We start from the raw sequence: 25,722 nt of genomic DNA, 5'->3' as shown, positions 1-25,722 counted from the left end.
ACATATATTTGAATCATTGATTAAAAAATGACATTATTATTAAAATTAATTGCATCAATTAGTTAATAACGTTGGTATAGTGGAGATTTACAGAGTTGACAGAGGAAATGGTGTTGGGTGGATAATTTTGTTTTATTTTGTTTAATTGTATTTAATTTAATTTAATTTAATTTTATCGTATTTTATTTAATTGTATTTAATTGTATTTGATTTTATTTAATTTTATTTAATTTAATTTAATTTAATTTAATTTATTATGCAGTGGTTCACCAAGATGACAGAGCAGCTGCTATGGATTAGTGATGGTTTATTTTATTACCCTAATGCTGTAGATCAGTGATTCTCAAACTGTGGTACAGGCTCCATTAAGTGGTACGCCAAATAATCACGTAAATAAATATTCAAACACAGTGTTACCGTTCAAACTGTGTGTAATGTTACAGTGGCCAAACATATTAAATATGCTTGTAAAATAACACCTCGGCCTTGTTTTTAATGATTACTAATGCCTACCATGCTACTGTATTTTGATGTTGGTGGTACTTTGAGAGCCAAGTGTTTTCTCCTTCATCGTTCATAGTTTCTTTATATTGCATTGGTGGTAAACGTACAGGTGATAAATAACAGGTGTGTGTGTGTTCTTGTATTATTACCCTTCTTGAGACATCAACAAGGAAAAGTTCCTTCCATATGAGGACCGGTGAACAAGTTAGGACCAAAATCATGGTCCCAATACGGAAAACCATTGCATCTAATAGAGAATGTCTCATTTGCACCCCTGGTGGTGAAATCTATCAAAATTAGGGTGGTCCCAAAAAGGAGGGATTTTTCAAATTGACTGTGCCGGTTTTAAAAGTGCTCCCCCTCTGGTCAACATATGAAATAACAAGTATGTGTAAAAATTTGAAGTGCTCCCCCACTGGTCAACATATGTAATAACAAGTGTGTAAGAAATTGAAATAAGCCCATTCTGGTCAAAAATAATTCAAAAAAATAAAATAAATATGTATATAGAGACATACTATAATAACTTTATAATGAAGATTAAAAAACATTTACAATTTTTTTTTTTTTAAATAACTAAAGCTTATCTTTTTTATATTTGCATAGTATGTATATATTATTAATGTTGTAAATACAAATCTTTATGTATCTAGAAAGGGTGGTTCTAAAGAGGTAGGCATTTTTCGGAGGTCTCAAGAAGGTCAGAAATACAAGAATATATGAGTGTGTGTGTGTGTGTGTGTGTGTGTGTATGGGTTTGTGTGTGTGTGGCCACCAACACTAGTAAATGCCGCATTGGAAATGTGTGAATTAAAGTAATTGGCCAAAAACTCAAGAACACTCAGTCTCTTGTTGAGGTTTAGGCAAACACATTAAAGCGGTGGTACTTTTATTTGTTCATCATTTTACAACCTTGCCCTCATACAAAACATGAACACGGTGCACGTTTAATAGTGTTGCTGTGCTGTGGAAACTAAAAAAAAAACACAGCCTGTCACCATGTCTAGGAACTATGAAGCGGCAACAAGCCATAAAGCCGGACTGTGCCAATTCAAAGCTTAGTTTGACAGACAGGAAATGTCAACCTTAGCTTGGCGACTGGAGTACTTTTCTCACAACTTCATTCACTTATTTCCCCCGGCCTCCTCTTCCTGCTAACTGCTGTGGAATGTGCATCTCTGCAGTATGCAGTGTGAGGGTGGTGAGCTGTGCTGTGAGTCTGTGTTTGCATGTTGGGAAAAAAACAAAACAAAAAAAAGGGTGTCAGCAGGAAGGGGTTGGGACATTTGGGTGAGGAGAAAGTGCCGCCCTTCAGTTTGGGTATGGAAGAATGACGGGAGGCTTCCTGTCCTCAAGAGCAGGCTGTTCATTTTACAGTTTTATGCACTTTAATAACTGTTAATATTGCAGAGGTGCGTTACTCAAAGTATGCACTTTTGCAACCACATTCAGATTCAAAGTAATAAATAAAATTGATGTGAAAATAAAAATCATTATGTTAAATGGCAGCGACATGATTAAAACAGTCAATATTAATATCACTGTCATCATGCTATTTAACTGAATATTTTATGTTTGTTTATATATTTGGTTGATTCCCTTCTACTTCATTTTTTAGGGTTATTGTCCTTGTTTACTTACTGTTTATTTACATTTCAATGTTTTATTTATTTCACTTTAATTCATGTGATTCAATATAATTTGATGTAATCTGTTTTTGGGTTATTTGACCTCATATTCATTCCAAATTGTATTTAGTATCGTTCAGTTTATTCATATTGTGATGTTAATCACATATATTCAACAAATCAAGAACTAATTAATGTGAACTTCATTGATTATTTTTTTCAAATGTATTTGACAGTTTGTGTTGTATATTAAATTCAGGAAGCGAACAAATAAATGTGATAGCAATTGCTATGAAACGGCAAAGGGGTAGGTTTGAAAAAAACTCTGCTTCTTCGTAGTCCTTTTTGAACATGTTGTCATTTAAAACTGTACATAAGTGAATATTGTCACTGTAAGTATGTTCAAAATAAGCTAATATCATAACCACAATACCATGACGTTATGTTTTATCTTTTTTTTAATTTCTTATTTAGTTTACTCTATTCTTCATTGTAGAATTTCCTTATTCATATATATATATATATATATATATATATATATATATATATATATATATATATATATATATATATATATATATATATTTACTTTTTATGTTGGGGCTATTTTACAAATCCCGTTTCCATATGAGTTTGGAAATTGTGTTAGATGTAAATATAAACGGAATTCAATGATTTGCAAATCATTTTCAACCCATATTCAGTTGAATATGCTACAAAGACAACATATTTGATGTTCAAACTGATAAAAAAATTTTTTTGTGCAAATAATCATTAACTTTAGAATTTGATGCCAGCAACACGTGACAAAGAAGTTGGGAAAGGTGGCAATAAATACTAATACTCTACATAAAACAAGAATGCAAAATAATTCCACTTTCAAAGCTTCAACAATTAGTTTCCTCAGTTCCCAATCGTTTATTGAGTGTTGTTAAAAGAAAAGGTGATGTAACACAGTGGTGAACATGCCCTTTCCCAACTACTTTGGCACGTGTTGCAGCCATGAAATTCTAAGTTATTTATTATTTGCAAAAAAAAAAAGAAAGTTTATGAGTTTGAACATCAAATATGTTGTCTTTGTAGTGCATTTAATTGAATATGGGTTGAAAAGAATTTGAAAATCATTGTATTCCGTTTATATTTACATCTAACACAATTTCCCAACTCATATGGAAACGGGGTTTGTACTCGTGTTGTCTGGTTTTAAGTAGTATATGCAGAATACTGTAATATACTGTATACAGTCATGTTTATTGAATTTCCCTTTGAGGCATTATAATCAGTATAATTGAATTTTTTTTTTTAAATAAATGTAAAAAAAAATCAGTTCGCATATTTTTATGCTATTACAATATTTTTAAAGGTTTTATTGCACTTAATTAAAACTGTACATATGTGAATATTGTCACCGTATGTATGTTCAAAATAAACTAATATCATAACTACAATACCATAAGGTTATGTTCTATCACTTTTTAAAATGTCTTATTTAGTTTATTGTATTCTTCATTTCTGAATTTCCTTATTCATGTATATTAACGTTGTATTTCATAATTTTTTTTCATTTACTTTTTATGTTTGGGTTATTTTACTTGTGTTGTCTGGTTTTAAGTAGTATATGCACAATACTGTAATATACTATATACAGTAATGTTTATTTAATTTCCCTTTGAGACATTATAATCAGTATAATTGATTAAAATTTTTTAAATAAATGTAAAAAAAAATAGTTTGCATATTTTTATGCTATTACAATATTTTTAAAGGTTTTATTGCACTTAATTAAAACTGTACATATGTGAATATTGTCACTGTATGTATGCTCAAAATAAACTAATATCATAACCACATCACCATAACGTTACATTTTATAATTTTTTAAATTTCTTATTTAGTTTATTCTATTCTTCATTGCCGAATTTCCTCATTCATGTATATTACCGTTGTATTTCATAAATTTTTTTCATTTACTATTTTATGTTGGGGTTACTTTACTTGTGTTGTGTGGTTTTAGGTAGTATATGCACAATACTGTAATATACTGTATACAGTAATGTTTATTGAATTTCCCTTTGAGGCATTATAATCAGTATAATTGATAAAAAAAATATTAAAATAAATGTAAAAAAAAAAGTGCATATGTTCATGCTATTAAAATATTTTTCAAGATTTTATTGCACTTAAAATCATATTTTGACATTTTTATTCACCTTTGCCAATTTCCAACCTTCGCTGGTCCCGTGTATTTGCGTTTGACCCTAAACTGAATAGTATAAGTACAAGTACAAGTAGAATAATACATATAAGTAGTAAACACTTATCATAAGCATCATAAGTGTGAGACATCTAAAAGGTGGAGGTGCAGATTACGTTGCTCTGCAGACCAGACTGAATGGGGCCATTTTTCTCTTCTCCTAGAGGCATGGACATGTGCACACTATACTGGGTGGGGGACTTGACTTTCCTTTTAGAAGTGCAAGATTTACATCCTGTTCTTGCAGCTGGCCAACATTAACCCTTTGCACTCCTGCTCGTCTCGAACACAAATGCCTGACTGTATGTGGACTTCTTTTTCTTCTTTGTTTGTTTTGTACATAATGCTTGTTGCTTGGGGAAGTACTGCACCTTTTTGAGAGACATTTCCTTACCCTTCACCCAGCAGGCACAAGACATTAAGACAATGTTGAGAACTTGTTGATTTAGGTACTGACTTTGAGCAACTCAAACATAACTTTGAAACAACATGCTTTTTGACGACGTTTAATCATTGTTGGGTCCTGACGTTGATTTGACCATTGAATTTTGGTCATGGTTCTCACCCGGAAAAGGGTGGAGTGCCATCTCCGTGTTGGGGAGGAGATCTTGCCCAAAGTGAAAGAGTTCAAGTACCTTGTTCACAAATAATGGAAGAATGGATTGTGGGATCAACAGGCGGATCGGTGCGGCGTGTGCAGTAATGCGAACGCTGTCTGGATCCGTTGTGGTGAAGAAGGAGCTGAGCCGGAAGGCAAAGCTCTTAATTTACTGGTCGATCTACTTCCCTATCCTCACCTACGGTCATGAGCTTTGGGTTATGACCGAAAGAACAAGATCCCGGGTACGGATCGATACAGTGTCCGCATTACTGCAGATGTCGCACCAATCCGTTGTGGTGAAGAAGGAGCTGAGCCGGAAGGCAAAGCTCTCAAATTACTGCTCGATCTAATTCCCTATTCTCACCAATCGTCATGAGCTTTGGGTTATGACTGAAAGGACAAGGTCACGGGCACAAGCGTCTGAAATTAGTTTCCTCCGTCAGGTGGCGGGGCTCTCCCTTAGAGATAGGGTGAGAAGCTCTGTCCTTGGAGAGGAGCTCAAAGTAAAGCTGCTCCTCCACATCGAAGGGAGCCAGATGAGGTGGTTCGGGCATCTGGTCAGGATGCCCCCTGGACGCCTCCCTGGGGAGGAGTTTAGGTTATGTTTGACCGGCAGGAGGTCACGGGAAAGACCCAGGACACATTGGGGAGTCTATGTCTCCTGGCTACTCTGGGAGCGCCTCGGGATCCCCCAGGAGGAGCTGGACAAAGTGCCTGAGAGTGAAGTCTGGAATTTCTGCCCTCGCGACCCGACCTCAGATAAGCGGAAGAAGATGGATGGATGAATGGGTCTTACCTTTAAAGGCCTACTGAAATGCGATTTTCTTATTCAAACGGGAATAGCAGGTCCATTCTATGTGTCATACTTGATCATTTCGCGATATTGCCATATTTTTGCTGAAAGGATTTAGTAGAGAACATCAACGATAAAGTTCGCAACTTTTGGTCGCTGATAAAAAAGCCTTGCCTGTACCGGAAGTAGCAGACGAGTAGCGTGACGTCACAGGTTGTGGAGCTCCTCACATCCGCACATTGTTTACAATCATGGCCACCAGCAGCGAGAGCGATTCGGACCGAGAAAGCGACGATTTCCCCATTAATTTGAGCGAGGATGAAAGATTTGTAGATGAGGAAAGTGAGAGTGAAGGACTAGAGGGCAGTGGGAGCGATTCAGATAGGGAAGATGCTGTGAGAGGCGGGTGGGACCTGATATTCAGCTGGGAATGACTAAAACAGTAAATAAACACAAGACATGTATATACTCTATTAGCCACAACACAACCAGGCTTATATTTAATATGCCACGAATTAATCCCGCATAACAAACACCTCCCCCCTCCCGTCCATATAACCCGCCAATACAACTCAAACACCTGCACAACACACTCAATCCCACAGCCCAAAGTACCGTTCACCTCCCCAAAGTTCATACAGCACATATATTTCCCCAAAGTCCCCAAAGTTACGTACGTGACATGCACATAGCGGCACGCACGTACGGGCAAGCGATCAAATGTTTGGAAGCCGCAGCTGCATGCGAAACTCACGGTACCGTGTCTGCGTATCCAACTCAAAGTCCTCCTGGTAAGAGTCTCTGTTGTCCCAGTTCTCCACAGGCCAATGGTAAAGCTTGACTGTCATCTTTCGGGAATGTAAACAATGAAACACGGGCCGTGTTTGTGTTGCTGAAGTCGGCCGCAATACACCGCTTCCCACCTACAGCTTTCTTCTTTGCTGTCTCCATTGTTCATTGAACAAATTGCAAAAGATTCACCAACACAGATGTCCAGAATACTGTGGAATTTTGCGATGAAAACAGACAACTTAATAGCTGGCTACCATGCTGTCCCAAAATGTCCTCTACAATCCGTGACGTCACGTGCAGACGTCATCAGACCGAGACGTTTTCAGCAGGATATTTCGCGCGGAATTTAAAATTGCACTTTAGTAAGCTAACCCGGCCGTATTGGCATGTGTTGCAATGTTAAGATTTCATCATTGATATATAAACTATCAGACTGCGTGGTCGGTAGTAGTGGGTTTCAGTAGGCCTTTAAACCACATGTTGATCAATATTTGTAAGAAAATGTATGGCAGTTTGGGCTCTCTCTATGGATTAATCCATTGTTTTGTATTTGCTGATGTTGTTTACCAGAACACTACTGACTCTATCCTCAAACCTCTCACCATTGTATATAATTCTTTGTGTAGACTTGTCCTGAGAAGTCCATTCATGTGGTCTGCAGTACAGACGACTTCAATCTCCCAACTGGAAGTTCCTAGTGGGGCTTCTGTCGCTTGTCTTTTTACAAATCTGTGTTTCATTTGGGGGAAAAGGCAATAAAAAGCAGAGGTGTGCACGTGTCATGTTAATTGGCTTAGTCCTAAATCGAGGACTAAATCCTAAATCGAGGCGTCACCTTCATCGGGTTTTGTTTCTTTTTAAATGTATTTATTTACATGTCCCACCATACTTAAAACATCTTTAATTCAGTATACAGCTCCCTATTCTCTTAGAAATATCAATTGTCCATTTTTTACAGTACCGAAAATTCATAGGTAACTAGATCGTAGGTCATTCAAGTTATATTTGATGTATATTGTAGCATCCCGGAAGAGTTAGTGCTGCAAGGGGTTCTGAGTATTTGTTCTGTTGTGTTTATGTTGTGTTACGGTGCGGATGTTCTCCCGAAATGTGTTTGTCATTCTTGTTTGGTGTGGGTTCACAGTGTGGCGCATATTTGTAACAGTGTTAAAATTGTTTATACGGCCACACTCAGTGTGACCTGTATGGCTGTTGATCAAGTATGCCTTGCATTCACTTATGTGTGAGTAGCAGCCGCATATATTGTGTGACTGGGCCGGCACGCTGTTTGTGTGAAGGAAAAGCGGACGTGACGACGGGTTGTAGAGGATCCCAAAGGCAGTGTCTTTAAGGCATGCCCTCAATAATGTTGTCCGGGTGGAAATCCGGAGAATGGTTGCCCCGCGAGATTTTCGGGGGGGGGGGCACTGAAATTCGCGAGTCTCCCGGAGAAATGGAGAGGTTGAAACCGATAATTTACGATATTACATTTTAAAGCATTTATCGGATATCTCTAGTTTTTACATGTGTTTTAAAAAGCTAGTTTCAACCAAATTAAGTCAATAATAAGTATTTAGTGCATGTAAACATAACTAAGTGTGTGTATGTGGGGCGGTGATGTTAGGTTTCGGTTTGGGTGGGGACCCTTCAGGAGTTTATTAATAAGAACAATTAATAAGAGGGTTGACGTATGACGTCACATCTGTTTTTCTTCTTCGCGGCTTAATTGCCACCATGGTCAAGCAGCTTGAGCGTAGCAATAAAACAAGTGGGAGTGAGTGTAGAGTTTGAGCAGAAAATGCTGTATTGCTGTTCTGTTCTTGGGTGTTCCAGTCGTTCAAATAGAGAGATAGGAAAGAGCTTTCATAGAGTCCCGAAAGAAGTCAGGGGAAAAACTAAAGTGCGTGGAAGGCTCTTAAAAATATCACTTTCATCATCTTGTGGACAACAATTGGACCATGCTCGTGTCTGCAGAGATCACTTTGTAAAATGTTTGTTTGAACATTTTTATTTTTTGAGACATTTTTTGTGATGCCATCGCGTTTATTCTCTACTATATTAGTAATGTTTGACAACAGAACTAAACAAAAAAAAGGACAATAGATCGCATTAGTTTGTGTTCTTTTGTGGTTGCTATGCCTAAATACTGTATAACTACTCAGACCTGCTTGTGCAAATAAACTAACGTCATGTTAAGTCCTAGTTAGAGGTGTCCGATAATATCGGCCTGCCGATATTATCGGCCGATAAATGCTTTAAAATGTAAAATCGGAAATTATCAGTATTGGTTTCAACCTCCCGATTTTCCCGGGAGAATCACGAATTTCAGTGCCCCTCCCGAAAATCTCCCAGGGCAACCATTCTCCCGGGTTTCTCCCGATTTCCAACCGGACAACATTATTGGGGGCGTGCCTTAAAGGCACTACCTTTAGCGTCCTCTACAACCTGTCGCCACATCCGCTTTTCCTCCATACAAACAGCGTGCCGGCCCAGTAACATAATATATGCAGCTTTTACACACACATAAGTGAATGCAATGCATACTTGATCAACAGCCATACAGGTCACACTGAGAGTGGCCGTATAAACAACTTTAACACTGTTACAAATATGCGCCACACTGTGAACCCACACCAAACAAGAATGACAAATACATTTCGGGAGAACATCCGCACCGTAACACAACATAAACACAACAGAACAAATACCCAGAACCCCTTGCAGCACTAACTCTTCCGGGACGCTACAATATACACCCCCCGCTACCACCAAACCCCGCCAACCCCCAACCGCGCACACCTCAACATCTCTAGTCCTAGTATTAAATATTGTAATTATTGGTCCAATCCACCATATTTTTGTTTTCCATTTTCACAACAGAAACTAAAAGCTTAGTTGTTGTTGTTGTGCAGGAAAGCCAAGTGCTTTATTCGACCCAAATGACCACATTATAGCGTCTTTGGTGATATTTGTTAGCATCAAGAAAATATCCTTAATAGTATTAATAAGTTTGATCATATTACGCCTATACTGGCTCACCTGCACTGGCTTCCTGTGCACTTAAGATGTGACTTTAAGGTTTTACTACTTACGTATAAAATACTACACGGTCTAGCTCCAGCCTATCTTGCCTATTGTATTGTACCATAGGTCCCGGCAAGAAATCTGCGTTCAAAGAACTCCGGCTTATTAGTGATTCCCAGAGTCCAAAAAAAGTCTGCGGGTTATAGAGCGTTTTCTATTGGGGCTCCAGTATTCTGCAATGCCCTCCCGGTAACAGTTAGAGATGCTACCTCAGAAGAAGCATTTGAGTCCCATCTTAAAACTCATTTGTATACTCTAGCTTTTAAATAGACCCCTTTTTAGACCAGTTGATCTGCCGTTTCTTTTCTTTTCTGCTCTACCCCCCATGGCACAGGTCCGGTGGCCATGGATGAAGTGCTGGCTGTCCAGAGTCGGGACCCGGGGTGGACCGCTCGCCTGTGCATCGGTTGGGGACATCTCTGCGCTGCTGTTTCCTGCTGGCCCCACTATGGACTGGACTCTCACTATTATGTTAGATCCACTATGGACTGGACTTTCACAATATTATACTCGACCCACTCGACGTCCATTGCATCCGGTCTCCCCTAGAGGATGGGGGTCACCCACATCTGCGGTCCTCTCCAAGGTTTCTCATAGTCATTCACATTGACATCCCACTGGGTTGTGAGTTTTTCCTTGCCTTTATGTGTGCTCTGAACCGAGGATGTCGTTGTGGCTTGTGCAGCCCTTTGAGACACTTGTGATCTAGGGCTATATAAATAAACATTGATTGATTGACATTGAAATATTGTAATTGTGGGTCCAATCCACCGTATTTTTGTTGTCGATTTTCATAACAGAAACTAAAAGCTTGGTTGTTGTTGAAAGACAAGTGCTTTATTCGACGCAGATGACCACATTATAGCGTCTTTGGTGATATTTGTTAGCATCAATAAAATATCCTTTTTGTATTAATAAACTAAATGAATAAATATCTCATAGGCTCAACAGCAAATACTGAATCTTGACAGGGACATATACAGCTAAATAATGAGAGAAAATATGAAATTCACACCATAAAAACAACTGCAGACATGAATTGTAGATGAGACTAATATTTGTAGCAGGAAATCAAGTGCAAACATTTTTCTCATCAGCGTCACAATCACAGCAGCACGGCACTCTTTATGTCAATCAAATTTGTTACTTAGCGATGCACGAATAACTCCAACTTGGTCTTCCATGGACTAATGTTTAATTTGTGGACCCCTCAGATATAAAGACATGATGTACCTCCAATGGTTTCTTCTAAATAAGTGTCAAGGGAAGTGGGGTAGCAGTAACGTCTTTGAAAATCTTAATTTCCCCTCGGGGGATTAATAAAGTATTTCTGATTCTGATTCTGATTTCAACGTTGGATCCACGTTGTCCACCTACTCAGTGGCCTAGTGGTTAGAGTGTCCGCCCTGAGATCGGTAGGTTGTGAGTTCAAACCCCGGCCGAGTCATACCAAAGACTATAAAAATGGGACCCATTACCTCCCTGCTTGGCACTCAGCATCAAGGGTTGGAATTGGGGGTTAAATCACCAAAAATGATTCCCGGGCGCGGCCACCGCTGCTGCCCACTGCTCCCCTCACCTCCCAGGGGGTGATCAAGGGTGATGGGTCAAATGCAAAGAATAATTTCGCCACACCTAGTGTGTGTGTGACAATCATTGGTACTTTAACTTGAACTTGAACTTACTTTGCAATGTCAGTTTTAAAGGACACGTATGTATAATCAATGTCTTGTGCCTGCTGGGATCCCCTTTCACCCACAAAACAGACAAATAGGGCCTTTTATACAGAACCCAGCTAAGCAAAATGTCTAATATGACAAAAAAAAAAGGACTCAGAAGGATCGGACCTCTCAAAGAGGTGACATTTTCACATTCTGCATTATAAATTTCCAACATCTGTACAAGCAAGTGTGTTGCAATATTGAAAACACAACCGCTGCACTGTGACAGCACAAAGCAGAGTATTGTGTGTCTGCAGCACACTGACTGGAAAAGACTGAGCCATTGAATCATCCTCCATTTTGATTGGCTGCACATCAGCCCACCTCCATGCAGAAACCCCCCCCCCCCCCCCGCCCCCCCCCCCCCCGCAATAGACTGTTCCGGTATGAGCAGGCCTTCTTCCCAGATAATCACACACACACACACACACACACACATGCCCGCACATGCACACACACACTGCTATCAGTTCGACACTCTTTCATGTGGTTTGCAGTATAGATGACTTCAATCTCCCAACAGGAAGTTCCTAGTGGGGGTTCTGTCGCTTGTCTTTTCACAAATCTGTGTTTCATTTGGGGGAAAAGACAGTAAAAAGGCAGAGGTGTGCACTAGTAACGCACTGCATTCACTCTGTTGAATTGAACTTTTTGGATAGATTGTACTTGTCAGAGTTGTTTTAATGCAACATGCTTTTTACTTTTGACTACTTTTGTGACTTTACATTGGGTTTCATTCCGATTGCGATATTTATTTACAAAACCCAAAACCAGTGAAGTTGGCAAGTTGTGTAATTGGTAAATAAAAACAGAAGAAAATGATTTGCAAATCCTTTTCAACTAATATTCAATTGAATAGACTGCAAAGACAAGATATTTAATGTTCGAATTGAGAAACTTATTTTTTTTTTTTGCAACTAATCATTAACTTAGAATTTAATGGCAGTAACACATTGCAAACAAGTTGGCACAGGGGCATTTTTACCACTGTGTTACATGGCCTTTCCTTATAACATACTTGCCAACCCTCCCGGATTTTCCGGGAGATTCCGAAATTCAGCTCCTCTCCCGAAAACCTCCCGAGACAAATTTTCTCCCGAAAATCTCCCGAAATTCAGGCGGACCTGAGTGACGTGTCAACAGCCTGTTTTCACGTCCGCTTTCCCACAATATAAACAGCGTGCCTGCCCAATCACGTTATAACTGTAGAATGATCGAGGGCGAGTTCTTGGTTTCAAATGTGGGTTTATTGTTAGGCAGTTTCATTAACGTCCTCCCAGCGCGGCAACAACACACAACAACAGCAGTCACGTTTTCGTCTACCGTAAAGCAGTTCGTCTGCCATAAACAGCAATGTTGTGACACTCTTAAACAGGACAATACTGCCATCTACTGTACATGCATATGTGACAATAACATCTAGGGCTTTTAGAGAGTGCAGTGCACAACTGCGCACACAACAAGGAGACGAAGAAGAATGCATCATCAGAGAGGGTGTTCAGCATGGTTAGAAAAATAGTGACAGAGAATAGAACAAGGATGGACAATTCAACCCTTGACTCAACAATGAGTAGATGAGTGTTATGTGTATGTATATGTGTAAATAGATGAACCCTGAAATTCAAGTATTTCTCTTACTATATATATATATATATATATATATATATATATATATACATACACACATATGTTTATTTTTATTTTTGTTTATTTTGTCCTATCCAGTCCCTCAGGCAAATTATATTGTTGATATAGATGCCAACATCTTAAATAAATATATATATATATAGCTAGAATTCACTGAAAGTCAAGTATTTCTTATATATATATATATATATATATATATATATATATATATATATATATATATATATATATATATATATATGTATATATATATATATTAGAGATGCGCGGTATGCGGGCACAACCACGGAGTCCGCGGATTATCCGCGGATCGGGCGGATGAAATTTAAAAAAATTAGATTTTATCCGCGGGTCGGGTCGGGTCGGGTCGGGCGGTTGAAATAAAAAAAAATTAGATTTTAAATAGATTCAGGCGGGTGGCAGTTAAACCAATTCGGAAATATATATACATAGTTAAATGTTGTTGCCCACATACGAAAAACGAGCAGGCACCTGCAGCATATGCCACAACAGAAGAAAAAAAAAAAAAGAGATGGACACTTTTACGGAGCGGAGAAGGCCCCCGACGCCTCGCCGGGGTCCGGGACCGAGGCCCCTTCCCCCGAGAGGGCCCCACCGGGAGCCGTAGCTGAGGCGATCCGCGAGAAGGGCCCGACGCACGTCCAGGGTCACCACCGCGCCCACCGCACCGACACCCCGCCTCGTCCGCCTTCGCCGCGGCCGGCGTCACGCGCAGCAGGTAAGCAGCTTACCTGCCCGCCACCCCCGTGGCCGGGGGCTCGTAACAGGGGTCACTCCGCGCGCTCCGCCCGCGCAGCTTACCTGCCCACCACCCCTGTTGCCGGGGGAGCGTAACAGGGGTCACTCCGCGCGCAGTGCGCTCACGAAAGGGGTGGGGCTCACCCTGGTTGATATAGACAGCAGGACGGTGGCCATGGACGTCGGAACCCGCTAAGGAGTGTGTAACAACCCACCTGCCGAATCAACTAGCCCTGAAAATGGATGGCGCTGGAGCGTTGGGCCCATACCCGGCCGTCGCCGGCAGCGAGACGCGCTTGGAGGTGCGCTCAGCGCGGCTCCCATATGATTGCGCACTGGTGTGCGTCTGGGTCGTGACAGCGTGGCACGCGAATGTCTGTGCTGCATTGGATCAGTCTCCTTTCTTTAACAGGCAAAAGCTTTATAACCTCACTAATGCCTTGCATCGTCTATATTAGATATGTAACAACGGGCGGGTGCGGGCGGATGGCGGGCGGGTGCGGTTCTGATCAAATGTTACATCGGGTGGATGGCGGATGGTTGACGACTTTCTGATGCGGTTGCGGATGAAATAATTGCCTATCTGCGCATCTCTAATATACATATATATATGAAATACTTGACTTGGTGAATTCTAGCTGTAAATATACTCCTCCCCTCGTAACCCCACGCCCCCAACCACGCCCCGCCCCAACCCCGACCACGCCCCCCACCCCCCACCTCCCGAAATCGTAGGTCTCAAGGTTGGCAAGTATGCCTTTTAACAACACTCAGTAAACGTTTGGGAACCGAGGAGACCCATTTTTGAAGCTTTTCAGGAGGAATTATTTCCCATTCTTGCTTGATTTACAGCTTAAGTTGTTCAACAGTCTGGGGTCTCCGTTGTGGTATTGTAGGCTTCATATTGCGCCACACATTTTCAAAATTAAAACCAATAAGGCAATTTTTTGTGGTCCCCTTTATTTACAAAAGTACCGAAAAGTACTGAAAGTATCGAAGTACTGGTACCAAAATATTGTATCGGGACACACATTAAAGGACCTAAGCTTCCTCAGGAAAAAGAGTCTGCTCATGCCCTTCTTGTAAACAGCTTTGCAGTTGTCCTTCCAGTCCAGTCTGCTGTTCAAATGGACTCCCAGGTACTTATACTGCCCCACTACTGCTGCCTCCCGGCCTTGGATCTTGATGGGCTCCACCGGGGTCATTCTCTTCCTGAAGTCGATGACCAGCTCCTTGGTCTTGTCCACATTATGGACCAGATGGTTCGCCTGAGACCACTCCACAAAAGTCAGCGATTTTTTCTGGCGCTTTAGCGTTGGTCGGGTCTGAAAAATAAACTACATCTCCCAGAAACGTTTGTTTTCAACGTTTCCAAGGAGGTCACGTCATAATCACCCAAAAAAATGATCAACGTGGGAAATATGAGGAAACTGAAAAACTAATGAATAAATCCTCAATCCATGCATCAATTTTTCCACCGCTTGTACACCCTGGACAAGTCGCCTCCTCATAAACCATGCAGAAAATATATTTTTTATTTAACTTTCCTGAGAAACAGCATATTCCAGATTGATATAAACATGTCCACTGTGGAGGACACTGCTTCACGGAGAGTAAAAGTTGAAAGACACTAAAGTGAACATTTTTTTATTTAGACAAGTTACACTGGATGCTTACATTGTCACTTTAAAGACAATGAAGTGAATTAATTAACTCATAGTATGTTTTGCATATGGTGAATGTTCTTATTCATCTTGGAGAAAGCAAACCTCCAAGTTTAAGTAAACAGTGGTATTTCAGTTTGAGCACATAGTAAGATAAGGGCCCTTAGTTTTACAAACCCCATTTCCATATGAGTTGGGAAATTGTGTTAGATGTAAATATAAATGGAATTCAATGATTTGCAAATAATTTTCAACCCATATTCAGTTGAATATGCTACAAAGACAACATATTTGATGTTCAAACTGATAAACTTTTTTTTTTTTGCAAATAATCATTAACTTTAGAATTTGATGCCAGCAACACGTGACAAAGAAGTTGGGAAAGGTGGCAATAAAGACTGATAACGTTGAGGAATGCTCATGAAACACTTATTTGGAACATCCTACAGGTGAACAGGCAAATTGGGAACAGGTGGGTGCCATGATTGGGTATAAAAGTAGATTCCATGAAATGCTCAGTCATTCACAAACAAGGATGGGGCGAGGGTCACCACTTTGTCAACAAATGCATGAGCAAATTGTTGAACAGTTTAAGAAAAACCTTTCTCAACCAGCTATTGCAAGGAATTTAGGGATTTCACCATCTACGGTCCGTAATATCATCAAAGGGTTCAGAGAATCTGGAGAAATCACTGCACGTAAGCAGCTAAGCCCGTGACCTTGGATCCCTCAGGCTGTACTGCATCAACAAGTGACATCAGTATGTAAAGGATATCACCACATGAGTTAAGGAACACTTCAGAAACCCACTGTCAGTAACTACAGTTGGTCGCTACATCTGTAAGTGCAAGTTAAAACTCTCCTATGCAAGGCGAAAACCGTTTATCAACAACACCCAGAAACGCCGTGGGCTTCGCTGGGCCTGAGCTCATCTAAGATGAACTGATACAAAGTGGAAAAGTGTTCTGTGGTCTGATGAGTCCACATTTCAAATTGTTTTTGGAAACTGTGGATGTCGTGTCCTCCGGACCAAAGAGGAAAAGAACCATCCGGATTGTTATAGGCGCAAAGTTAAAAAGCCAGCATCTGTGATGGTATGGGGGTGTATTAGTGTCCAAGACATGGGTAACTTACACATCTGTAAAGGCGCCATTAATGCTGCAAGGTACATACAGGTTTTGGAGCAACATATGTTGCCATCCAAGCAACGTTACCATGGACGCCCCTGCTTGTTTCAGCAAGACAATGCCAAGCCACGTGTTACATCAACGTGGCTTCATAGTAAAAGAGTGCGGGTACTAGACTGGCCTGCCTGTAGTCCAGACCTGTCTCCCATTGAAAATGTGTGGCGCATTATGAAGCCTAAAATACCCCAACGGAGACCCCCGGATTGTTGAACAACTTAAGCTGTACATCAAGCAAGAATGGGAAAGAATTCCACCTGAGAAGCTTAAAAAATGTGTCTCCTCAGTTCCCAAACGTTTACTGAGTGTTGTTAAAAGGAAAGGCCATGTAACACAGTGGTGAACATGCCCTTTCCCAACTACTTTGGCACGTGTTGCAGCCATGAAATTATAAGTTAATTATTATTTGCAAAAAAAAAAAAAAAGTTTATGAGTTTGAACATCAAATATCTTGTCTTTGTAGTGCATTCAATTGAATATGGGTTGAAAAGGACTTGCAAATCATTGTATTCCGTTTATATTTACATCTAACACAATTTCCCAACTCATATGGAAACGGGGTTTGTATATTCGCAGGTGGATTGGATCACTTCTCGTAGGAAAGAGGCCCTAATTGGGACTTCCGAATGCAAAAGTGATAACCACATCCTTGAGAGGAGACTACCTGTCTAGCTCAATGCCAACATTTATTATGACTTAAATGCAGTTGTTTTGCAGACACTTACACACCAACATCTCCTTTTATGGCCAGAATGTGCTCTCCTGACCCAGGACACGCACACACACACACACACACAGGAGGTAGGAATATAAGACTGGTGGTTTGGCTCCTCCGGGTACTGCAGACCTGTATAATGACACTCGCTTGTAATAAAGCAACTTTTGGTTCAGCAAAGCGTCTCCGACGTCTCTTTTGATCCAGCCGCACTGCTGTGTCATCCTTATGTCCGGACGAGGACGACAAGACCAGAAATACACTTCAACTTGCAACTGTAAGTTTAAAAAAAAAAAAAATATTTGCTGGAAACAGTGGTTGCCCCCTGCACAATTCCTAAAAATACTTGTTTTTAGTAATAAATATGATTAGAACATTTTAGCATTATATTTGTGTTCAATTACAGTAAGTGTGTTTATCCTAAACATTCCTGCCACTTCATTTTACACAATATGGTATTTTTAAGTCTTTTTTTTGGGGACACATACCAGACTAATATCGTATTGTGGCCTTAATAGCATGATAATATCGTACCGTGACATTTGATAGCGTTACGTCTAGAGCTGGACAAATGCGTTAAAATGTAATATCGTAAATTATCGGTATCGTTTTTTTAATTATCTGTATCGTTTAAAAAAAAAAAAAAAAGTTAAATTAATTTTTTTATTAAATCAACATAAAAAAAACAAGATACACTTACAATTAGTGCACCAACCCAAAAAACCTTCCTCCCCCATTCACACTCATTCACACAAAAGGGTTGTTTCTTTCTGTTTTTAATATTCTGGTTCCTACATTATATATCAATATATATCAATACAGTCTGCAAGGGATACAGTCCGTAAGCACACATGATTTTGCGTGCTGCTGGTCCACTAATAGTACTAACCTTTAACAGTTAATTTTACTCATTTTCATTAATGACTAGTTTCCATGTAACTGTTTTTTATATTGTTTTACTTTCTTTTTTATTCAAGAACTTTTTAAAATTTATTTAGCTTATTTTATAAATTTTTTTAAAAAGTACCTTATCTTCACCATACCTGGTTGTCCAAATTAGGCATAATAATGTGTTAATTCCACAACTGCATATATCGGTTGATATCGGTATCGGTAATTAAAGAGTTGGACAATATCGGAATATCGGATATCGGCAAAAAGCCATTATCGTACATCCCTAGTTACGTCCCTACATATTTGTATTATTGTAAGGTAAAAAAAAAAGTGATTTTTAACTAAAAAAGTGGTCACACCTCACTTACGTTTCCAACTTGGTTCATTACATTTGGTCCGCTGTCACTTCCATTATGTCTTTAGGATCTTCCGTGTTTATTATAATGAGAGAAGTGGCAGGTCAAACCACTGCTCATTTAATCTAAAAAAAAATGGCTGCACTTCATTTTTCAGGTAGACCTATTGTTAATTCAACTTGAAGAGACGTTGGTCGCACTTTATTTTTGATATCCATATTGTTACGATGTGGTCGCATGGTGATGCGCGGATCGTTCTCCCAAGATTCAGACGGAACTCCGGATGCAGTGTGCAGGTAAGAAAATGATTTAAAGTCCATAAATCATTCAACATACAAAAGTACAGCATGCCGATAGCACGGGAAGCTAATAGAAGAGGTATTAAGAAAACAAATGGCCAAGCTGAGCTCAGGAATCCAAAGGTAAATCAACTTGTTGCATAGAAGCAAATAAGAAAGTCAGACTGAGCGTGACGAAAAACGGGGAAAAAGTAGCTCTCTGATTAGTGCGCAGGAGCAGGTGAGCGTCCTGAACACTAATCAGAGGCAGGTGAAAACAATCTGCAGTCATTGCAACTAAAGCACAAACCTGGGAGTGCTCAAAACAGGAACTGAGGAGTCAAAATCTAAACAAACATGATCCGGGCGCCGGATTATGACAAATATTGTGTTATTTCTATGTTGAAAAACAACATCAAAAGTAGCAGGTAATGTACTGTTAAAATATTGGTTACTGTACTTTTATTGAAAATTGTTTGAATGCTTAAAAGTGTTGGTTGTACTTTATTCGAATAAAATGTGAATGTATTGACCATTGATTGTTGTTTACTTGTTTGTTTGTATCCATAATTCCCTTACAATAAATAACAGGAATATTGGAAACTTGACCTGCATTGTGAAATATTCAGTATTTATTTCATAGTCACACTGCTTGATTTTTTTGCTTGATTTTAACGCACTCAATTGTTTCGGATCGAATCGTTATTACAAAAAATATTATCGTCCCTGAATCGTATCGACAACTACAAATTCTGAGACTGTGTACCTTCCGTTCATTCTATTTCGAATTTTTAAATGAAAAAAATATATATAAATTGGGGGCCATTTTTTCTATTTTCATTTCTGAAACAAAAGTTGGACAACTATTTAATGACACTTTTTTTAAACGACAATAGGACTCCTGCTGAACAAAGATGTTAGCGTTATGCTAAAAACATGCTAAACGCAAAGGAAAAGCTAAAATACCGCTTCCGGTTCAATTTGTCATCACATAGATAAACACGCATTTTTGCTTTTTGGATGAACGTATCTGGAAAAATAAAAATCCATAAAAGGAAAACAGCACAAAATCAAATTTTATCGCAATATTTTAATGAATATCAACCCTTTTTTGTTTGTTTTACAATCTGCCATGCATAATAAAAATCGAAAAACGGCCCTAATTTTGTTTTTTGAATTGCGTTTAAAGGGGAACATTATCACCAGACCTATGTAAGCGTCAATATATACCTTGATGTTGCAGAAAAAAGACCATATATTTTTTTAACCGATTTCCGAACTCTAAATGGGTGAATTTTGGCGAATTAAACGCCTTTCTATTATTCGCTCTCGGAGCGATGACGTCACAACGTGACGTCACATCGGGAAGCAATCTGCCATTTTCTCAAACACCGAGTCAAATCAGCTCTGTTATTTTCCGTTTTTTCGACTGTTTTCCGTACCTTGGAGACATCATGCCTCGTCGGTATGTTGTCGGAGGGTGTAACAACACGAACAGGGACGGATTCAAGTTGTACCAGTGGCCCAAAGATGCGAAAGTGGCAAGAAATTGGACGTTTGTTCCGCACACTTTACCGACGAAAGCTATGCTACGACAGAGATGGCAAGAATGTGTGGATATCCTGCGACACTCAAAGCAGATGCATTTCCAACGATAAAGTCAAAGAAATCTGCCGCCAGACCCCCATTGAATCTGCCGGAGTGTGTGAGCAAATCAGGGACAAAGGACCTCGGTAGCACGGCAAGCAATGGCGGCAGTTTGTTCCCGCAGACGAGCGAGCTAAACCCCCTGGATGTCTTGGCTCACACCGTCCCTTATGCCACCGAAGATGATCAAGAGAAGAATATCGACCCTAGCTTCTGTGGCCTGCTGACATCAACTCCAAAATTGGACAGATCAGCTTTCAGGAAAAGAGAGCGAATGAGGGTATGTCTACAGAATATATTAATTGATGAAAATTGGGCTGTCTGCACTCTCAAAGTGCATGTTATTGCCAAATGTATTTCATATGCTGTAAAACTAGTTCATAGTTGTTAGTTTCCTTTAATGCCAAACAAACACATACCAATCGTTGGTTAGAAGGCGATCGCCAAATTCGTCCTTGCTTTCTCCCGTGTCGCTGGCTGTCGTGTCGTTTTCGTCGGTTTCGCTTGCATACGGTTCAAACCGATATGGCTCAATAGCTTCAGTTTCTTCTTCAATTTCGTTTTCGCTACCTGCCTCCACACTACAACCATCCGTTTCAATACATGCGTCATCTGTTGAATCGCTTAAGCCGCTGAAATCCGAGTCTGAATCCGAGCTAATGTCGCTATAGCTTGCTGTTCTATGCGCCATGTTTGTTTGTGTTGGCATCACTATGTGACGTCACAGGAAAATGGACGGGTGTATATAACGATGGTTAAAATCAGGCACTTTGAAGCTTTTTTTAGGGATATTGCGTGATGGGTAAAATTTTGAAAAAAACTTCGAAAAATAAAATAAGCCACTGGGAACTGATTTTTAATGGTTTCAACCCTTCTGAAATTGTGATAATGTTCCCCTTTAAGAATTGGAAATAGAATGAACGGAAGGTACACGGACCATTCTGGACCGAATCAATGTTAAATCGAATCTTTACCCCCCTAATTATTAGGGTCCGTGTACCTTCCATTCATTCTATTTCCAATTCTGAAACACAAATCAAAAAACAAAATTAGGGCCGTTTTTCGATTTTTACTATATATGACTGTCATGATCCGTGGCCCGGATCATGTTTTGTTTAGTCATGTTCTGTTAGTTTTGGACTCCCTTAGTTCCTGTTTTGGGCACCTCTGGGTTTGTTTTGGTTACCATGGGTATTAATTGGGTTCACCTGCCTCTGGTTAGTGGTCGGCACGCTCACCTGCTGTCGAGCACTAATCAGAGAGCTATCTGGCTTCATTGTTTGCTATATGCAACCTGTTACGTTAGTATTTCTTGTCTCCTAGTCTATGCTTCCTGTCCTAAGTGGTAGCCTTAGTTTCCTGTGCGTTCGGCACGTTGTTCCTTCTGCTTGTTTTCTGTTTTTGGTACGCATTTGATTTTCAAGATTAAATCATGTTCCTACCTGCCTTGTCCGGAGTGGTCGGTCTACATCCCTGGGGAACGAACCCAGTAGTAAGACAGATTTGAAAACAAACAAAAAAGGGTTGATTTTCATTAAAATATTGCCACAAAATTTGATTGTGGGCTGTTTTCTTTTTATGGATTTTTATTTTTCCAGATAAAGACAAAAATCCAATTCTTGTTTATCCATAACGCAAAAATGTATGGTTATCTGTGTGACGACAATGTGAACCGGAAGCAGTAGTTTAGTTTTTCTTTCGCATTTAGCATGTTTTTAGCATAACGGTAACACCTTCAGCAGTAGTTCTATTGTAGTTTATAAAAAAATTCATTAAAAGGTTGTCCAACTTTTGTTTCAGAAATAAAAATAGAAAAAATGGCCCAAAATTAGTTTTTTGATATGCATTTGAGAATTCAAAATCGAATGAACGGGAGGTACACGGACCTATTAGCCGGTGATTTGCTGAGAATGATAACATCTGCTAAAAGTTACGAAAACAAAAATCTACAAAAAGAAAATGCCTTGTTTGGTTCTTTCACTTTTTTAATCTTTGGAAAAGCACTGGTAAAAACAGGTGGAATACAACATTGAGTTGATGTAAACTAAATATAATAATGGATATAATAAACTCTTAGCTGTGCCTCTGCAGTGACATAAAGGAAGGGGAAAAAAGTAGTAGCACTAAAAAAATCCTGAAGACGATGAATCATGGACATAAGCACCCTTTAAATAGAACGTGACGTTGGGAGTGGAAACACAACAAGTACACACTAAAAAATGCTGGGTTATTTTGATAACCCAATTTAAGAGTTGCTAGTGTTGGGTTACATTTTGGAGTTATTTTTATGAAGCGCAATCCATTTTTTGGGTTATAAGGGCATTATTTTAACTCAATGTCTGGGTTTTCAAAACTATGAACCATTTTTGGGTTGTTTTTCAATGAGTAACGCATTTTTGGGTAAAAGGCTTTTTTTATTTATTAAAATGTTACTTTTTTTCTTGAAGGGAATTTTAGTCAGGATTAATCTCATGAACATTATTGACAATCACACATCTTATGCACATGACAATATTTGAGCATGCTGTATAGAACTACTATGACCATACAACAATTCATGTAAAAAAAAAAAATGTCAGTCATATCTTGCTTTTGAGTATATTTTAATGGGATGAAATTAATTTTGCTCAGTAGTTGGGAAGGAGTAGGACAAACCAGCAGTCAAATTGATAATTTTGAACCAACTATTGGGTCAAGGAGCGCTAAATTGCGCAATCCAATAGTTGGGTTTGGAATAACCCAACATTGTAGCGAGCAGAACTCAACGTTTGCGTTAAATAATTCAACCCAGCAGATGGGTTGTGAATAACCCAACATTGAGTAATCAAAACTCAACTTTTGGGTTAAATAATTCAACCCAATAGTTTGGTTGTGAATAAATCAACATTAGTTATCATAACTCAACTTTTGGGTTAAATAATTCCACCCAATGGTTTGGTTTTGAATAACCCAACATTGAGTTATCATAACTCAACTTTTGGGTTAAATAATTCAACCCATTGGTTTGGTTGTGAATAACCCAACATTAGTTATCATAACTCAACTTTTGGGTTAAATAATTAAACCTAATAGTTTGGTTGTGAATAACCCAACATTGAGTTATTATAACTCAACTTTTTGGTTAAATAATTCAACCCAATGGTTTGGTTGTGAATAACCCAACATTGAGTTATCATAACTCAACTTTTTGGTTAAATAATTCAACCCAATGGTTTGGTTTTGAATAACCCAACATTGAGTTATCATAACTCAACTTTTGGGTTAAATAATTCAACCCAATAGTTTTGTTGTGAATAACCCAACATTAGTTATCATAACTCAACGTTTGGGTTAAATAATTAAACCTAATAGTTTGGTTGTGAATAACCCAACATTGAGTTATCATAACTCAACTTTTTGGTTAAATAATTCAACCCAATGGTTTGGTTGTGAATAACCCAACATTGAGTTATCATAACTCAACTTTTGGGTTAAATAATTCAACCCAATGGTTTGGTTGTGAATAACCCAACATTGAGTAATCAAAACTCAACTTTTGGGTTAAATAATTCAACCCAATAGTTTGGTTGTGAATAACCCAACATTGAGTTATCATAACTCAACGTTTGGGTTAAATAATTCAACCCAATGGTTTGGTTGTGAATAACCCAACATTGAGTTATCATAACTCAACTTTTGGGTTAAATAATTCAACCCAATAGTTTGGTTGTGAATAACCCAACATTGCGGTAGAAAATGAATGGATGGATGGAGTTATCATAACTCAACTTTTGGGTTAAATACCGGTAATTCAACCCAATGGTTTGGTTTTGAATAACCCGACATTGAGTTATCATAACTCAACTTTTGGGTTAAATAATTCAACCCAATAGTTTGGTCGTGAATAACCCAACATTGAGTTATCATAACTCAAATTTTGGTGAAATAATTCACCGCAAAAGTTTGGTTGAAAAAAATTAACCCAAAATGTTGAGTTAAAATAACTCAAATAAGGGGTTTGTCATTCAACCAGCAATTGGGTTATTTTTTTTAACCCAACATTTTTTAGTATGTACAGTGACGTGAACTCTTCCTCATCTTGCAGAAGAAAAAAAAAAGCGTCCGTCCTCATTTAGAAGAGCGTCTGCTCGCCTCGGCTCTTCCTGCAGGCTCCGTGGACGACGGAGAGCAGAAAGGCCAGGCAGCAGAGGCAGGCGAACACGGCGGCCGTCAGGTAGACCTTGTACAGGCAGGAGTGTTTGTACTGCTCCAGGTTGCAGTAGGAGTTGCGATCCGTCTTGTAGATCATGACGCCGATGGCCGGCAGGTAGAGGGCGGCGGCGGCCACGTCGTGCGCCAGGTTGGTGCTGGGCCACCGGGGCCCTCCCAGCAGCGGCACCAGGTCCTGCTTGTCCAGCAGGGTGAGGAAGAAGAGGGCCAGGGTGAGCAGCCAGAAGAGCACCGCCACGAAGAGGACGAAGTGGATGGAGCCTTCGTACTTGTTGGCGGCGATCGTCACCCACAGGCCGGCCCCGAAGACGATCTGCAGGATCCGGAGGACTCCCGGGAAGCTCCGGAGGAACTTGACGACGTTCTCCCTCACCTGCGACTGCGTGGGCTGGGGCGGCATCTCTCACTCTCTCTCTCTCTCTTTTTTTCCACTCTCTCTCTCTCTCTCTCCCCCCTCCTCACTTTAGGTCCCTTGTTCCCGAGCAGGGCGGACGCTTCCTGCCAGCTGCAGACAGCTGGCCAAAAAGGTGGCAACTTTTCAAGTGGAAATCCGGGGGAGTGCGAGGAGGGAAAAAAAAGTAGCGCCGGTCGAACAAATGAGCCAAAAGAAAAAGCAGGTTGGAGAGAGAAAAGAAGGAACTCGGTGTTCTTTCCACGGCCCCGAGGTTTTGAAATGAAAAGCAGCCTCGGTGTGTGTTTCGTCTTTTCCGTTTCCTCTGCTCAACTGTGTGTGTGTGTGTGTGTGTGTGTGTGTGTAAGGGGGGGCCGGCTGTGGAAGAGGGGGCGGCCCCAAATTTAAAGCGTGTCCCACCCCCTGCTTTGACTGTTGCCAGACCCGTTTCAAGGTATTTGGGGGCCCTAGGCATAGGGGGTACCTGCCCCCCCCCCGAGAAAAACAAAAAACTTTAACAATTGAAGCACATCACACACACATCTCTTCTTCAGTTCAGTTCAGCTCAGTTTCAGTTTATTTTGACGATACAATGTAATGC

The 25,722-nt window shown here is 39.8% G+C and overlaps 1 protein-coding gene across 1 annotated transcript; it reads right to left on the bottom strand.

Annotated features, from left to right (window-relative positions):
• Positions 1–23,107: 23,107 nt before the first annotated feature.
• On the bottom strand, positions 23,108–25,502 carry marveld1 (MARVEL domain containing 1). The gene has a single exon (XM_061949666.1). The coding sequence runs from the start codon at positions 25,128–25,130 to the stop codon at positions 24,633–24,635; it is 498 nt and encodes a 165-aa protein (XP_061805650.1). The 5' UTR covers positions 25,131–25,502; the 3' UTR covers positions 23,108–24,632.
• Between the last annotated feature and the right edge of the window lie 220 nt (positions 25,503–25,722).

The sequence above is a fragment of the Nerophis lumbriciformis genome, linkage group LG02 (assembly GCF_033978685.3).
Source record: "Nerophis lumbriciformis linkage group LG02, RoL_Nlum_v2.1, whole genome shotgun sequence".
NCBI classification, from domain to species: domain Eukaryota; kingdom Metazoa; phylum Chordata; class Actinopteri; order Syngnathiformes; family Syngnathidae; genus Nerophis; species Nerophis lumbriciformis.
Note: the sequence above shows the minus strand (reverse complement) of the source record. Positions and strands in the feature narration are given on the sequence as shown.

Bases quoted from the DNA above. Each gene is read 5' to 3' on its own strand.
- marveld1 (XM_061949666.1), bottom strand. From the start codon at position 25,130: ATGCCGCCCCAGCCCACGCAGTCGCAGGTGAGGGAGAACGTCGTCAAG.